The sequence below is a fragment of the Felis catus genome, chromosome A2 (assembly GCF_018350175.1).
Source record: "Felis catus isolate Fca126 chromosome A2, F.catus_Fca126_mat1.0, whole genome shotgun sequence".
NCBI classification, from domain to species: domain Eukaryota; kingdom Metazoa; phylum Chordata; class Mammalia; order Carnivora; family Felidae; genus Felis; species Felis catus.
Genome location: NC_058369.1, coordinates 118,574,139 through 118,592,233, shown reverse-complemented (window position 1 = coordinate 118,592,233; position 18,095 = coordinate 118,574,139). Strand labels below are relative to the sequence as shown.

Genomic DNA, 18,095 nt, shown 5'->3' with positions numbered 1-18,095 from the left:
GAAAAATAGGTTGAGATCACATAACTAAAGATGGGCGCTTTTCATACTCTCTGTTCTGTCCCAATTTCTTTGTCTCCTTTTTATCGTATCTCTTGCTTTATGTTGGTTGTTACAAAGTTCAGGACCGAGCTGGAGTGTTACTAACTGTGGAAGTCGGCAGTACGGTGGTGAGTGAGCGAAGAGGAGGATGACCTCTTTGCTCCCAGTTGGGGTCGCCCTCACCTGCTCTCCTGCTTCTCATTCTTAATTTCCTCATGAGTTCTTTGGTGAGAGAAGAATTACATTTTTATAAAATCATTTTAATGATTCAAAAGTTAGATACTCTATAAATAAAAATCCTTCTCCTCCTGGGCATTTACATATCTGGCCCCCTTCCCTTTTCTGTTTTCAGTCTTGTGCCGGTCTCAGAACTGTATTTTATCTACTTATTGACATTCCTTTGATCTTGCATTGAACATGATCTTAGAGCATGTGTTTAAAATCCTATAAGACAAGTATTAAATGAAGTTTTAAAAAAACGCACCACTTTACTTCAACATTGTACTTCCGGGGGCAGCTGGGTGGCTCAGTCGGTTAAGCGGCCGACTTCGGCTCAGGTCATGATCTCATGGTCCGTGAGTTCGAGCCCCACGTCAGGCTCTGTGCTGACAGCTCAGAGCCTGGAGCCTGTTTCGGATTCTGTGTCTCCCTCTCTCTGACCCTCCCCCGTTCATGCTCTGTCTTTCTCTGTCTCAAAAATAAATAAATGTTAAAAAAAAATTTAAAAAACAAAACAAACAAAAAAACCCCACAAAATTGTACTTCTGCATTGTAAGTAAGTACCCTTGGTAATGTTGCTGCACACTCGTTGGAGAAGCACCGTCTTACGATCTCTTACTCAAAGGCTAGTGAAAAAGACAAACGTATGTAGGTGGTGCCATAGAAATGTCTCTCTCCCTGGCCAGTCTCACATATGGCTGTTAGCAGTTACTCCCCTCTGAAGTGAATGATCAGAAAGCATTAAGCGTGTGGTGTATTTTTATTTGCGGGCACTAGGAAAAAATGCTACACATCAACTCTTCTAATATTGAAGTTTCCATGTGTATTCTTCAGTGATTTACTCCGTTTCATAGATAACAACGCTCTTGCAGTTATCCAGGTGTACATATTATCACCGGTACATACTAGACTTGGGCATTTTATCATTCTCAGGAACATGTTGTTCTCAGGATGTTTTGTTTATGTGCAGTAGGCATATGCTTAAACTTTTTGCATGCTAGAATTATTCTGGCACTGAGTTAGAACTTTTATGAGCAATTGCTGATTTGTTCTTGTGTGAAGGTGACCTTCATCCAGGTATATGTCCCTGTAAAGCTGTTATACTTCATAAATTTATATGCAAATTTATAAATAAAAGTATCTCAACATGACTACCAGCTTGGCTGATTGTTAAGGGATAGGGCTCTTAAGCAGTAACATAAAAGCTGTGTTGGCTTCTTGCAGGGATCATATCTTCTGCTTGGGATTTAATATTTACCAGAAGTTCGACGAAGACAGATAGTATTTTGGAAAGATTGTCTGAAAGATGTGCAAGGTGTCTATTCCTGTAGGTATTCTATGGTCTTATCCTTGAGTTTAACAAAGCTGTTGGAGAGCTTTATACTTGGGCTACCAGGTTTGTGCTCGGTAGAATTACTTTTAGTAAATTTTGCTTTGGCATTTTGCTGTTGGCTTGACATGAGTGATGTTATACAGAGCAGCCCTGTGAAACTTTTATTTTACCTACTGTAACAATGTTATTGAGGACATTGAGAGCACATGGGAAAAATTTCTTTCTCATTCTAGTACCAGGAACCAGGAACAGTGGTTGTATATTCCTCCCTGAGCAATGATCTGTACTTATCTAATGGGCAATGAATCACATAATTTATTATTTCCTGCTTCATGTTGGTTGTTATAAAGCATATAACTGAGTTTTTGGCCCCCTCGTGCTGCGTGTAAATGACTTTGTAGTTCCAACTTGTTTTGTGTTCTACCCTGACTCCTAGCTTTGTCTTGATTTATTACTTTTTCTTATTTGAAATAATGTCATTTATAGAAAAGTTTCAAGAATAGTACAAATAATTCCTATTATACCCTTCGTTTAGATTTTCTTAAATCATTACCTTAGAAGGAAAACCCGTAAGGCTAGCAGGAGATTTTTCAACAGAAACTTAACTTTAACATTTTTTAATTCAGGTAGTTGCTTCCTCTCTGTATATACACAATTTTCTCCTATTTGCTTTAATATCCATGCCAAATGTTATCTGTACAAATGCCTGTAAGATGCTTTATTGGAGGGGAATGAAGCAGTGTGTTATTAAATAAACAATAATAGATAAAAATGTATTAATTTCATACCTATATTGAAGAAAGAGACTTAAGGAAAGACCTGTTTCAGATGGAAGGAAGATAAATTGTGTGTGTGTGTGTGTGTGTGTGTGTGTGTGTGTGTGTGTGAGAGAGAGAGAGAGAGAGAGAGAGAGAGAGAGAGAGAGAGATGGGAAGGAAGGAAGGAAGGAAGGAAGGAAGGAAGGAAGGAAGGAAGGAAGGAAAGCAGGAAAGCAGGAAGGAAGGAAGGAAGGAAAGCCGGAAGGAAGGAAGGGAGGGAGGAAGGGAAGAAGGAAGGGAGGAAGGGAAGAAAGGGAACATCCATGTGTTTTAAGAGGATACTTTAACACTTTGAATGGCAGAACAGATTAAATGCCAAAGCCCTTTTGATTTAAATAAAAATTAAGGAGTTCTCTTCTTAAATGAAAATAGGTAATACATACTAAAGCATGGAGAATGTTTGGGGATATATTTACTTTAGTAATCAAGCCCATTTTAGTAATCAATCAGAGTAGAGCCATAAGCAGAACCTTATTTCAGAATAATTTCATATTTGATAGTTTTCATACTAGACATTTTTTACTTATTTTAACCACCCCTCAGTAATAAGGTTCTTTTGGGAGATGGGAATAGAATGACAATTGTTTATATACGTGTTCTCTTTCTTCAGAGTAAAAACATATACATATGCTTTATTATATTATATAATATGGAAGACGTTCTAACTGCATATTCCTATTTCAGACACTTAAGATATATCCTTATATTATGAATGGCTCTAAAGTTTTGTACACAAATAGGAAAAATAAATGAAAAAAAATGAACTTAGAGAACGTTACAAATTAGAAAAATGTTATTCATATTCTGAAAATAATTGCAAAATTTTATAGTTTTTAAAAATTAAAAAACATTTTTTTTAACGTTTATTTATTTTTGAGAGAGAGAGAGCATGAGCAGGAGGGGGCAGAGAGAGAGGGAGATACAGAATCGGAAGCAAACTCCAGGCTCTGAGCTGTCAGCACAGAGCCCAATGTAGGACCTGAACTCACAGTCTGTGAGATCATGACCTGAGCTGAAGTCAGATGCTTAACCAACTGGGCCACTCAGGCACCCCAAAAATTTATAGTTTAAAGCTCACAGCATTAAACAGTTGCAAAAAAAAATTGTCCTATGGCCTATGGGAAAATAGAACATACTTGAATGGGAAGGAGCTAAAGAATTCAGTCTAAATTGTATTAATTTTTAAAAAAAATTTTTAATGTTTATTTATTTTGAAAGAGAGACAGACAGAGCACTAACAGGAGAGGGGCAGAGAGAGAGGGAGACACAGAATCTGAGGCAGGCTCCAGGCTCTGAGCTGTCAGCACAGAGCCCGGTGCAGGGCTTGAACTCATAAACCATGAGATTGTGACCTGAGCCGAAGTCGGACACTTAACCACTGAGCCACCCAGGCGCCCCTTAATTATGTTCATTTCTTATTTTGTGTAATTTGTTAGATACCTCTTTTATTCACATAAAAGAATCTCATTTTCCTTCAATACATGTCTGTTTTCCCTTTTCTGATTTGTTCCGTGTGTGTGTGTGTGTGTTTGTGTGTGTGTGTGTGTTTAAACTAGAATGGGAGTCTTTTTAAAGACATTTTTAGGAAGCAAAATTGACTTCTCTAAAATCTTGTAGAAGATGAAACAGATATCCTATAATTTTAAATTAAGTATTTTAAATATATCATTCTGTTCCTGTTAAGGAATTAACTGTAAATAATTGTGATTGCCTTAATGCTGTAGAGTAGTAGTTCAATGCTGTTTTCTTATACAGTTTCCTGTAGATGGCATTCACTTATCTGATCAATGATAGAACATAGCATTTCAGGGAAGGAGGCTTTGATGGACGGACCTGGAGGTCCTGGTTCCACTGCTCACTGTGTGTGACCTTGGTTTCCCATTAGTAATATGCAACTGATAATGCCTCCTTCTTGGGGCAATGTGGGAAGGAAATGAGATGATGACTGTGTCAAGTTTAACTAGTGGTTAAGGCTTAATAAGTGTTAGTTATTGCAATTGTTATTACCTTACCGAACCATGCTGATATTTGCTTATATGTATTTGCTATTTAAATTATGATGCTTTAAAAAAAAAAGAATGCTTAGAACTTATAGTCTAAGGATATGGCAAATGTTGTGTTTCATACAGAGGTAGTATAGGGAAGGAAGGAGGAAGACCAATTTTAGTTATTTATTAAATTTTATATGTAAGTTATTTGACTTTTTAAAAAAATGCTTTCAACAAGTTTTCAGTGAGGTTCAGTTTATTTTTCCTGGCTGCCTACCTTAGGTAATATTTAGAAAATGGCCTGGCATGTAATATACACTGGCAAATATTTATTTAACAAGTGAATGGAGTGTTCCTTTTCATTTATCCTAATCTTTACTATGTACAATACCATCAAATATTTTTTTCATGCATCATTTTTTTTTGGCCAAATATCTACAGCTGGAAAGAAATTGGCATTGTTAAGAGGTATTTGGCTTTCATATTTTATTGTAGTTGTTTTATCATTTCAGCTTTCTTGTTTTCTTGTGTATGGAACACTGGACTTGGCAAATTTGAATTGCCATTTACAGTAATAGTAATAATAAGAACTAACATGTCTTCGAGTTATCTTAAGTGCTACCCTACTATGTCTACACAGTAATTCTCCATTATTACTTATATTCAAAGATTGGGAAAGTAAAGGTAACAAAATTGAGTAACTTGTCTAAGCCCCAGGGCTAATGGTCAGGCTGCAATTTGAATCCAAGACCCAAGGCTTTAACCACAATTCTAAGATGCAAAATCAGATTAGGGGCGCCTTTTTGTGTTAAAGATGAACATCAAATTAAAATTCAGTTCATAATTGTATATCTTTTATATTATTTAGAGTATCTGAAAATTGTGATATTTAGAATTTTATTTTTATTTATATATATATATTTTAAATTTTTTTAGCGTTTATTCATTTTTGACAGAGAGAGACAGACAGAACATGAGTTGGGGAGGGGCAGAGAGAGAGGGAGATACAGAATCTGAAACATGCTCCAGGCTCCCAGCTGTCAGCACGGAGCCCGACGCGGGGCTTGAACTCACAGACAGCAAGATCATGACCTGAGCTAAAGTCAGACGGTCAACCGACTGAGCCACCCAGGCGCCCCTAGAATTTTATTTTTAACTGAAGGAAAAAGTATATTCCATTTTAAGCTTGTATCTCATTCTCTCAAAGTATTTGTATATCAGAGACTTTTTTAAAAGGTGGCGCTTTTTTTCTGAGTTTAATTTTTGCGACAGAAGATGATTAAGATATAGGTGGATATTACATACACACACACACACACACACACACACACACACACACACACATATAAAACCAGTAGCCAATTGGTATGTGTAATGAAGGATACAGTAGGTACAATACTAGCCCCCCAGAGAAGTCCACATTCTTATCCTTGAATGTGTGAATATGTTACTTGGCAAGCATGAATTAAGATTGCAGGTGGAATAAGGTTGCCAGTCAGCTGACCTTAAAATAAAATTACCCTAATTGTTATTCAGTTTTTGCTTGGTGGCTTTCAGAGTGACTTGGCACTTTACAAAGGGGTGGAGAGACTAACAGATGGCAAACCTGTGAGTTGCAGCCTCTGCTTTTGCCCCCCCCCCCCAGTGTCATCCCGTGGGCCACTGTATCAGTCTTCAAAGCCTTGTCCCCAAGGCTTAATCTCCTCGGGAATTCTGTGGTCTTAAGAATAGGAAGCTGACCATTTTTGTGTCTAAGCATGATAAGAGCCTATTTTTTATTTTTTTAAAATTTTTTTAAAATATTTATCTTTTGAGAGACAGAGAGACAGAGCACGAGTCGGGGAGGAGCAGAGAGAGAGGGAGACACAGAATCTGAAACAGGCTCCAGGCTCTGAGCTGTCAGCACAGAGCCCGATGCGGGGCTCAAACTCACGGACCCTGAGATCGTGATCTGAGCTGAAATCGGATGCTTAACTGACTGAGCCACCCAGGCACCCCGAGCCTATTTTTTTTTAAAGAAATATTGGTAGTCTTAGAGATCACCAGTACTAGCATATTCATTGGTTAGTCCTTTCTGAAAAAAGTAATAATGGGAAGGGAGAAAACAAGCTCTGTGAAAGGAGCATGCTAGGCTAACATAATTAACAATTATTTTAGTTACTGTAGTGATTCTTTTAAAGGTTATTGTTGTTTGATATGTCCATTGAACACATAATAATTTTCTTTTTGCCACTAAAAACACTGATTAAAATGATTTGAAATTCCAAAGTTTATATGTGGAGGGGAGAATTATTAGGATATGAAAAATATTTAATGTATATCTTTCTTTCACAGGTATTCCAGGCCAAGATTCTAGCTAGAAATCAAACCTGTGAAATGACAGAAAATAATTCCTTGCTAGATCTAAAGAAAGTTATCAGTTCCTCTACAAAAAATATGTGATGTACAGTTTCCACATTTGATATCTTTGAAAGTTGAACCCATCTTGGTCCTTGGCCATTTGTTACCGAAAGAACAAGAAAAACATTAATGTGGATATGTTTCATAGAATCCTAGGATTGGGAGGGCCTTAGAGATGATATGATCTGTTTGTTTTTTGTTTGTGTGGTTTTTTTTCATGTTTTAGATGAGAAAACTGATAACCCAGAGAGGCTTAGTGACCCAAGGAAGGTCACAGATTTGCAGTGCTGGGATGTCATTACAGACCTCTCTAACCTATAGCACGCATCTTAAAATCAGTATCAATGTAAAACTGCTCTAGCTGGCTGCTATAGCATAAAACCATTTTATTTAATATTTATATCCAAGTTAAATTTAGGTTTCTCTCCCTTGCTAGGAGATAGACTTTCTGTTTTGCTTTGTTTTATTTTACAGGTATACTAGTGAAATTTTGTAAAAGATTTTTTAGAATAAGAAAAAGGTGTCAGCAACTCTACGTCTTTGTATCTATTTTTGTGTGTATGTGTGTCTTTGTGTCTATTATATATTCTCTAGAAACAGGGAAAATGGCATCTAACGTTTGTGCAAATGTTAAGTAAAACGTAATTAACTTGTACTTGTGGAATAATGAGTTCTGAGCCAGTAATAGCTCTGGGAACTGAATGAAGCTCATTTATAGACTGTTTCCTAAAGCTAAGTGCTCAGTGTACCCTTCACGCAGCCAGAAGTCGCTACAAGATACTGGACATCATTTGGAAAAATACAGGAAACAAAGCGGAAAGCATTTTTTACTTTTACACAAAATTACAATGATGAAATACTGACATCTGAAAATAGACCTTAGTTCTGATGACTGCTTCTTAAGAAAAATGAACTTGAGGGGCACCTGGGTGGCTTAGTCAGTTAGGTGTCTGACTCTTTGATTTCGGCTCAGGTCATGATCTCATGGTTCATGGAAATGAGCCCCGTGTTGGGCTCTGCACTGACAGTGTGGAGCCTGCTTGAGATTCTCTCCCCCTCCACCCCTCTCTCTGGTTGTCCCTTGCTTGTGTACTCTCTCTCTCTCTCTCTCTCAAAATAAATAAACTTAAAAAAAAAGAAAAGAAAAGAAAAGAAAAATGAACTTGAACTAGAGAAGTTAATCTAGACAATAAAATAACCCCTGAGTTGGTCAAGGTAGAAGAGGGTGTTGCCAGCATGAAATGAGAAAATGATTAGTATTTTTGGAAAATCGAAGCCTAATATGTGTTTTAAGTATAAAGTAATCACTAAGTGGATAGCTATATAAAAAATGGGGAGGGTGTCTGTTTATCAAATTTAGCACTGCTGGAATGACAAGGCATTTAAAAAAGTTTATCACATAAAAGTTTAGAAGAGATAAAAAGGAAGCCCTATCCCTTCAAAGAGGTAGCCACTTCATGGAACTCAGTATCCCAACTGTCGGGCAAAAATGAAGAATTTTAAAAGATTTAGATAAACTCATGGATGTTTTATTCATATAAATTGAGAGAATAAAAGATATTGTTGAGGAACTTGTCCTTAACTTTTTGCGGTTCAAGGAAAACCCATTGTGTGATTACAGTAGATGAAGATCCAAACTCCAGGGTGAAAATTCTCATGAGCAAAACCAGTCTTTTACATATGTCCTTTTCCCCCTAGTATTAGGGAAGAGGAATCAGTTGTGTAAAAGTGGAGGGGAGAAATTATATTGATGGAAAGTTTAATGTTCATGTTGAAAACTATACAAATGCTAAGTAGTATAAAGGGAAAGGCCAATAAAAGATGAGTAAGTCAAAACCAGTAAAAGGTGATATTCAGAAACCTAGCAGGGATTTTGTACAAAGTCTAGATTGAAGAATCATAAAACTGTGAACATATTAACACAGCAAAACTCATAAATCATAATAATTTGTTGATAATAAGATAGTAAAAATGAGGCTTTGGATTCCTTAGAAGTGTAGCATTTAAACGGGACCCCAAAGTTGCATACCAAAAAATAAAAAAAGGTAATGAAAAGCAGTTGTCTATTTTGAAAATGTCTCTGAAGCACTCTCATCTCTTGACTCTTACTCATAGTTCCACATGAAGAGCTAGGTAGGCAGAAAGGAAACTAAATAAAAAGTTAATTCCAGGACTTAGTAGTTAGAACTCCCACAGATTAAAAAAAAGAACTCTCTAAATTGTGCTTCAGAAATGGTGCCTCACTGTAAGTCTTAGAAAAAAATAAATGTGTTTAAAGAGGTGTCAGACAGGGACATACTTGCAAGTGTGTGTGTGTGTGTGTGTGTGTGTGTGTGTGTGTGTGAGAGAGAGAGAGAGAGAGAGAGAGAGAGAGAGAGAGAGAGGAGGAGTGGATTAGGTGACATGGTAGTGTTGGAGAAGGCCCAGGAATTGTGCATTGAGACACTCAGTGCCAGACAACATTGTGAATTAAGCAAGATTTTGTTTATTTAGATTATTTTGAGAAAAGACGTACAAAAAAGAAAGGATGGTCAGCCCTCTTCCTTCCCTCAACTCTTCCCCACCCCCCAACTCGTAACTCACTCTCTCTTCCTCGCCCTCGCTCCCTCTTCTACTGAAGGGATTCCCAGGATGTTCAAAGTCTTTTCTTCTGAGTTAATCATTTTGTGGTGTATTTCAAGTAAAAAACATTCTGTGGTCTACACCTATTTTTCCACTTTTTCCTATCCTCTCTGCAGGAATGCACCTGTCTACCTTACAGTGCTAAGATAGGTTTTATACCCAGCCAAAGTAATGTGAAATATACCTAAGTGATACTTCCTAGAAAAGAAAATTCATATTTTTCTCTGAAGTTGAAATAATTATTTTTCACTTCGAAAAATTTTAGTTAAGTAAATAGTTAAAACTTTAACTTCTTAAATACATTGCAGGTATTTAAGCATTCAAGTATTTTTCTTCTTAGATTCAAGGAAAAATGTTAAAACAATAACATAATAAAGTTGCTAAGATTGGGCAATACCTTAGTTTTTAGGTAATTTGTTTTTTATTTTAATACTTTGGAATTCTCCATTTTTTTTTTCAGATTCTAGAATCTACTCCTTTAGCTTGCTGGTATAGTACATAGTTTATTTTTAAGGCAAAATTTTCCAGACAAATTTTTGAACTCTTGAGTTATCTTTTTTTAAAAGTGGCCCTGTCAATAAAATACCACCCTAAGTATAAGAAAATTCCACTTCTGCCTTTTTCCCAATGAGTTGCTAGGAATATAGTAGGCACTTGATTCTTGTTTATTTGAATTCATTGTGACCTTGTTTGTTAGCATTTTGCATGTTTGAAATTCCCAAATTATAAATCGGAAAAAGACCCATTCCTTGGCCATTCTTGTAGGGAATGTCTAATATTTTGAGCTGCTTTAGAAAAGCCAGTAGTATTATGTAAGAAATACATGCTCGTTTTATAAAAAGGAAACTAATCTTTGTCAGTATATGCTTATTGTCTCAGAGTACCAAAAACTTGTGGCCACTTAACCTATGAAGTAATTGTCTGCCGTATAAATAGGCTGCCCTAGAGAACGGGTTAATTTTTTTTCTCCTCTTAGTTAGAATATAATTTCTTCATCAACTGACTTTCACCTAACCAAAAGGAAATCTTTGAACTGCTTTAAAAATAACTATAATGCGGGACGCCTGGGTGGCGCAGTCGGTTAAGCGTCCGACTTCAGCCAGGTCACGATCTCACGGTCCGTGAGTTCAAGCCCCGCGTCAGGCTCTGGGCTGATGGCTCAGAGCCTGGAGCCTGTTTCCAATTCTGTGTCTCCCTCTCTCTCTGCCCCTCCCCTGTTCATGCTCTGTCTCTCTCTGTCCCAAAAATAAATAAACGTTGAAAAAAACAAAAAAAAAATAACTATAATGCTTAACCCATGCAGTTACCAAATCATGCTTTTTTTCCATCTTTCTGATTAAAATTCTCTAGGCATTGTTAAGTAGTCTTACATTTACATTGGAACCCCTTCGTTTGTATTAATAGGTACAGTTACACTAACATGTAGTACTGATATTTATTTGTGATAATGAAAACTAACATTTAATAAAAGCCTACTATGTGACAAAGGATTCAGGCTCCGCGCTAAACTGATTTCGGGGACAAGGCATGAATTTTGATAGTGAAACAGAACTGGCAGTGTAATTGTGAATTTGTTGTTGTGTAATTGGCTAAGTTGCATAGTTTCCTGTAGTGAGATAATGTAATTTTGGTGTTTGGCAAATGTTTAGCGGCTCTGTGTTGTTGCCTGCCAGACAGGTTTATATTAGCTTCACCTTCCTTTTCTTCGTGTATCGTTGTACCTACGTTTGCAGACTCTTAACTCTTTGGATCAATCTGCGTGTTCTTCAATGGTGACATACCGTTGACCGTTGTAGGTGTAGTGATATGCAGTCTAACTGATGTGAGAATGCATGTTTTTTTAAGAGAAATTACTACTTGTCATATCTTGTTACCAATTTTCAATTTCTACCATTAAAAAGTATGAAGTGTTTACATAGTTATGGTACTATGCAAGTAATTCAAATGGTTCTTCTAAGAACTTAAAATCTAAGGTCCTTAAAGGGATTACTGTTAATAAACCTTTTTTGAGGGGCGCCTGGGTGGCGCAGTCGGTTAAGCGTGCGACTTCAGCCAGGTCACGATCTCGCGGTCCGTGAGTTCGAGCCCTGCGTCGGGCTCTGGGCTGATGGCTCGGAGCCTGGATCCTGTTTCCGATTCTGTGTCTCCCTCTCTCTCTGCCCCTCCCCCGTTCATGCTCTGTCTCTCTCTGTCCCAAAATAAATAAAAAACGTTGAAAAAAAAATTTAAAAATAAACCTTTTTTGAAAAAATTCACATGTGCACATTAATGCACATATAAATGCATATAAAAACATAAATAAATACACTTTAAAACTTCACACGTGCATTGAGCAAATCCTAGATATTGGACAAATAGCAAATGTAGGAAAATGAGATTTCAGTCAGAAAAACTTGATTTTTTTCCTCCTTTAGGAATGACATAAAAGATTTTATATTAGAAACATGAAATTGAAGTTCATAATAAGTATTGCTTGTGACATCAAATTTTATTGTGATTTATCAGGTGGAAATCTTTAAGGCAAAAGCACTAGGTTATGTGTATATTCACTTACTAACTTCTCATTCCTTTTTCATGTTATTACTCCTCTTTCCTCTCTCCTCCTTTTTTTTTCCTTTTTTTTGTTTTTTTTTTTTTGGACCAGTACATTTCTAAGCTGGAAAATTATGCTAAAGGCACCGGTTTCACTTCAGAAAAAAGTTTTCTCGGGGCGCCTGGGTGGCGCAGTCGGTTAAGCGTCCGACTTCAGCCAGGTCACCATCTCACGGTCCGTGAGTTCGAGCCCCGCGTCGGGCTCTGGGCTGATGGCTCAGAGCCTGGAGCCTGTTTCCGATTCTGTGTCTCCCTCTCTCTCTGCCCCTCCCCTGTTCATGCTCTGTCTCTCTCTGTCCCAAAAATAAATAAACGTTGAAAAAAAAAATTAAAAAAAAAAAAAGAAAAAAGTTTTCTCTTAGGATTTAGAGTGTTTATTTTTTATGTGAAGAACATTTATTATGCCCCAATGGAAGTGAGAGAGTCATGGGACGACTTCGCAGTGAGCCTTATTAGCCACGTGGAGGTAATTAATGCCTCCCATGTCCAGTTAAAGCAGCATCATCAGACCTTAAGATGGAAAAGTGGCCTCTTCTTCTACAGTTTAATTTTATCTAAGACGAACAGTGCTTTAGAGTTTGTTTCCATCATCTTAAAGATACAGAAATATTTATAGGATGTGTGCAGTGAATATTCTTGGTTTTACTACTGTGAACAAACCATTTGTAAATTTTTTCATGACATACAATAATCGTGTTAAAATATTTAATGAATGTGTTTGCTTTCTCATTCTGAAATGCCACCCGTATGATGCTTCTTGCGATGAGATTTTGTGTAGTTGACTGAAGAATTCTACATCCCAATTATGTAAAAGCCTGAGCACAAGCAAAGAGCCACAGAAATTAAACTATGATCCTGCTAGTTGGAGAAGTGAATCCTTTATTTTCAGGAATCTTATTTAGAAAGAAAATTTTCCTAAATAATTTTGTTAGCTAGAATTTCATGTTTCTGTACGATACAATATTTCTGTTTACTTTTTGTCAGTGTAGCCTAGGTTAAAAAAAAAGTGCTATTCGTCATTATTTTTTTTTCTTTTTTAAACACCTAAATCAAACCATAGTTACTTTCTTTAATTTAGTGGTTGACTAGGACTTGTTCACAAAAATAAGATTCTTTATGTGATCTTTATTTTATGTACAAAGATACTATAGTAAATAACTTTTACCTTTGTATGGATCAAATTTATTCTGAGAAAAGGAAACACGGATACATCGACTGAACAACTACTCAGATGTTTACATTGGCTCTCCCTAAAATTTTTTTTTTTAATTTTTTTTTCAACGTTTATTTATTTATTTTTTTGGGACAGAGAGAGACAGAGCATGAACGGGGGAGGGGCAGAGAGAGAGGGAGACACAGAATCAGAAACAGGCTCCAGGCTCTGAGCCATCAGCCCAGAGCCTGACGCGGGGCTCGAACTCACGGACCGCAAGATCGTGACCTGGCTGAAGTCAGACGCTTAACCGACTGCGCCACCCAGGCGCCCCTCTCCCTAAAATTTTATATACATTTCAACATCAGTGCACTGTTTAAAGGTATATTTTAATGATAATTGTTTTGTTCATTGAGTAAAATTGATCTGCCAGGGAACTGAACTTGGTACTTTAATTAATGAATTTTAGAGAGACAAGGAGGGAGGGAGGGAGGGAGAGGAGCAGAGGGAGAGAGAGAGCAAGAGCGAGCAAGAAAGAGAGAGAGGAGAGAGAGAATCTTAAGCAGACTCCACGTGCAGTGTGCAGCCCAACACAGGGCTGGATTCCATGACCCTGGGATCATGACCTGAGCCAAAATCGAGCTGGACGCTCAATTGACCGAGCCACCATGGTGCCCCTTGGGTTTAGTTTCAAGCTTTATTTCTTAAAGACAAATATCTTTATTTTAAACATCATTTCTTGAAGAAAAAAAATCTGATTTTATAATTACTGTGATCCCTATACTATTATTAAAAAAACAAAATCTTAACCTGGTAATTCTGTGATGAATCTGTACATAATAAACTTCCTACTATTTGTACATAATAAACTTCCTTCCTTTAAAAAAAACACCTTAAAAAAAAATCATAAGCTGTATTGATGTTTTTTCCATTGGGTGTATTCCACAAAAACTTGGATTGGATTGGTTGTTTTCACTTGTTAGAATTCTAGTAAAATGCTGAGATAACTGTATTATATTTCTAATGAAGTTTGTAAAAATATTGAACACTTGTGAAATGATTGAGTAACCTATTATTCATGACCATGAATATATGATTTCTAATTGACAACTTTTGGCTTAATCTTTCATTTTTTTTGTAGGTATCTAATATTTGTTTGTGATAGTTCTTTTAGATCTTTTAACCTAGTTTTGGACTCTCAGATGGCCTAGAAAAACCTAAAGCATTCAGTTGAATGTCTACAAGGTTTCTCCTTGTAGACAACCAAGAAGAGATAGTATTTGCTCTGTATTTAGGGAAACCAATTTTGGCATTTGATTTTTTGGGGAAAAATCATTTTATGATTTATTTGGTAGGAATGGAGATACACAGGTAAAAATCAACAAGCATTAAAATCCTTGAAGAGTTAATCTGATATAAATGTAAAGAAGCATATGTGATTTGTTTAAAATCCCTAACTTCTCTTTCAGGGGTTTATGGCATTTATTGATAATAGTTCCCCGATTGTTTCCTTATGGAAGGTAGATCGTAAAGTATTGCCCTGTAGAGATTATCTAGCTACGTAATATTACTGTATTTGAAGGAGCATAGTATATTAAAATATAGGAGCTCAGAACACTTTTTTGCTCTTGAGATTTATAGGAGAGGGACAAGTTTATGAATGGACAAAGCTAATAGACTCGAATTTAAATAATTTCGGTAACGAAAAGAATGCTGAATTAATGCAGTCTGGTACTTGGTTTTTCTAAGATGGATTACTCACTACTTTTTTTCCCTCTTCTACTTCCTACAGGAAACCAGTTTCCTCCAATTGCAGCACAGGACCTTCCTTTTGTTTTAAAGGCTGGCTACCTTGAGAAACGCAGAAAAGGTAAACTGTAAGATTCTAATGAAAAATCTAAAAATGGCTTTATCCTTGCATAAAACATGCTTGCGGTATACATGTGGAGCCAATATTCTCTTTAGGTGATTAAAGCGTTTTAAGACTGTAAGCAAATCTGAACAACATTATCCAAACCACAAAATACAGTTTTTAGTTCTATATAATTTTTTTTTTTTAAAGTTTACTTATTCTGAGAGCAAGAGAGAGCGAATGAGCGGGGGAGGAGCAGAGAGAGAGGGAGAGACAGCAAATCCCAAGCAGGCTCTGCACTGTCAGTGTGGAGTCCAATGTGGGGCTTGAACCCATATTTCATGAGATGATAACCCGAGCTGAAACCAACAAGTTGGACGCCTAACCAAGTGAGCCTCGCAGGCACCCCGCTCTGTAGGATTTTTAATAACAGAACACTTGGTCAGGTTTCTGGTTGCCAATCTTGATTATTTGTAAATGATTCAGGAGCTGTTTCCTGCCTCTTAGAGGAGGGCTGCGGGCCATGACTGCATTCGCAAGGATGGGATTTCTCACCATTCTCCCACCCAGCTGAGCAGCAGGTTATCCCACACCTGACCTGGCTTACACCATGTCTGCTGTGATTCCGATCAAGCCTGGCATATTGTCTGCCATTTTCTGTTATTCATTCAGTGTTCCTCTCCATTGGCCATGATAATTGGGAGTTGACCATATGGTCTCGCTCTTTCAGCACCAACATATAACGGAAATGAACTATGGAGGTGGTGGTATCATATGGGAAACAGAAAACAGAAAGTCCCTTCATTACCATTTTGCTTTTCTCCCAGGTAGTCCCCTTGGGCCTTTCTATGTATATTCCATTTGCTTCCCTTGGTTTTCTTAGCTGAATTTTAAAGCTGAGAGAGATAGTAGCAGTCATCTAGGTCAACTCCTCCCCCCCTCCCCCCCCCTTTTATAACAGATGAGAAAAGGAGACCCAGATGAATCCCTCCTCTCAAAGCTGTGTAGTCAGATGTCCTTTTGACTGTCCCTGTCAGGAAGGTGTGTTAGCCACAAGTGTCGCAGTCCCATCTCTGCTTCACTTTATTCCTTTTTAGCTTTGTTTTTGTTTTTTGGTTTTGTTTGTTTGTCCCTTGGAGAAGAAGCTACAAGTTAATTAGTCATAGAATTTTAGAGCTGGCAGAAACCTTAGAAGTCACATTAACAGATTTTTCGTTTTAACGGTGTTACATTTATACTGTATATGTAATACATAGTATCTAAACTGTTCCTTTCCCCCTTTTATTGTAGATCACAGCTTTCTGGGATTCGAATGGCAGAAACGGTGGTGTGCCCTCAGCAAAACTGTATTCTATTATTATGGAAGTGATAAAGGTAGTATTGGGGTTCAATCATACTGACTTCTATTGTGGAAGGGTTTTAGGGGCCATTTTATACCCCCTTTTTAGTACAGAATAAACTGAAGACGAAGGGAGAAAGGCTAACTGAGCATTTTAATATTTACAGTCTAAGACTGTAATTCTATTTTATTCTTTGCCGAATGCTCCAAATTCCAGAATTCCCTAAAAGTTAACACAGTTGTGTTTTATTGAATTAGGAAAGAGATGAAAATTTATGTGGCTTTTCATTTTAGGAAATATTTATCAGCCAAGGTAATGTAGAATTTCTGGAGAAGTTAAGACCATTAGGGTTGTGAGAGTTTTGAAGGGAGGAAAAGATATTTTTTTTTTCTTTCAGATGTTTTAAAAGAGAAATTTGGATGAAATGAAATACGTGCAATACCTTTCTCAGCTTCTTTTAAATAACAGCAGCAAACACCTATATAGAGAGTGCTATTCTAAGCGCTTTAGCTATATTAACTGGTCCAGCAGCAACTCTGTGAGGTAGGGACTACTATTAGCTCTGTTTATTTTGCTGTTGGGAAAACTGAGGATTAACTGAGGTTAAATAATTTGGTCAGGGTCACAGAGCTGGTAGGTGGCCAGTGTGGGATTTCGAGCCTAGGCTTATGGTAGAGTCCACGCTCTAACCAGCAATTTGGAAACATTAAGACATTTTATAACTTCACTTGCTAATTAATACATCTCTTGATCACAGCTCACATAATTTTAAGTTCAGTATTTGAACGAATAAAGCGTAAAATATTGAAATTTAAAGAATATCAGCTTCCTTAGTTTTGCTTTTTTTTCTAGGGAAAGCAAGTCAGAAGTTGAATATTATAAAGTAAAGGTAATGTAGAAATAGCTAGCATCTGTTTCTGGAAAGGACCCGTAAGGAGGAAAAAGGCATAGAAGTCCAGCGTCGCTGATTCCCCTGGAATCATTTACCTTATCAGTGTTTTTTGGAAGTTTTGTTTCATTTGACTTCACTTGCAGGGTTTAGGTTTTTTCCCTTATTCTAGAACCTTGCAGATAGGATCATTGTACATATTTCAGGTAAATTTGAAACACATAGGTGATGCTAGAAGTTGGTCGTACCTTTTGGCAACTGGCATTAGCAAATTAAGAATTAACTTAGTGGTTAGTTTGCATTACATCACTAATTTACAATAGATTCCAACGGAACAATGGCCTCAGCGAAGTATAAACTATAAAGAGCTATCATCAGGCAGCCTTCTTTCTTCTGCTAAGGGTAAGTAGGTGATTGTATCAGAAAAATTAACCCAAGTTCAGTTATTGATTACCATAGGTCGTAAGTATAAATGATTATGACAAATATAGTATGCACACCATTGTGAATTGAGATCAAGATCTTACTTTTCCACAGAGAAAGACCTTCTATTTCCTAAGACTAGGGGAGAGAGGCTTTACCTCCTTGTCACTCCGGCTTAGTTAGGTTTCTCATTTCTCTCTTTTTTTTTTCCTTTATTTTGAGAGAGAGAGTGCTCACGCGCATGTGCACACGAGTGGGGGAGGGGCAGAGAAAGCGGGAGAGAGAGAATCCCAGGCAGGCTCCAGGCTCAGCACGAAGCCCAATGCAGGGCTCCATCCTGTGGCCAAGGGGTCATGACCTGAGCTGGTATCAGGAGTCAGATGCTTAACTAACTGAGCCACACGAGCAGCCCCTCATTTCTAATTTC

General features: G+C 37.2%; 1 protein-coding gene across 5 annotated transcripts in view; it reads left to right on the top strand.

Moving 5' to 3' along the window:
* SKAP2 (src kinase associated phosphoprotein 2) overlaps positions 1-18,095 on the top strand; it is a 180,678-nt gene that overhangs the window by 96,087 nt on the left and 66,496 nt on the right. For all 5 annotated transcript variants that reach the window (XM_045052528.1, XM_045052526.1, XM_006929265.5 and 2 more), the window contains exons 5-6: positions 14,957-15,034; positions 16,307-16,390. In XM_045052528.1, coding sequence (XP_044908463.1) covers positions 14,957-15,034; positions 16,307-16,390 — 162 coding nt within the window. The remainder of the gene's footprint in view (positions 1-14,956; positions 15,035-16,306; positions 16,391-18,095) is intronic.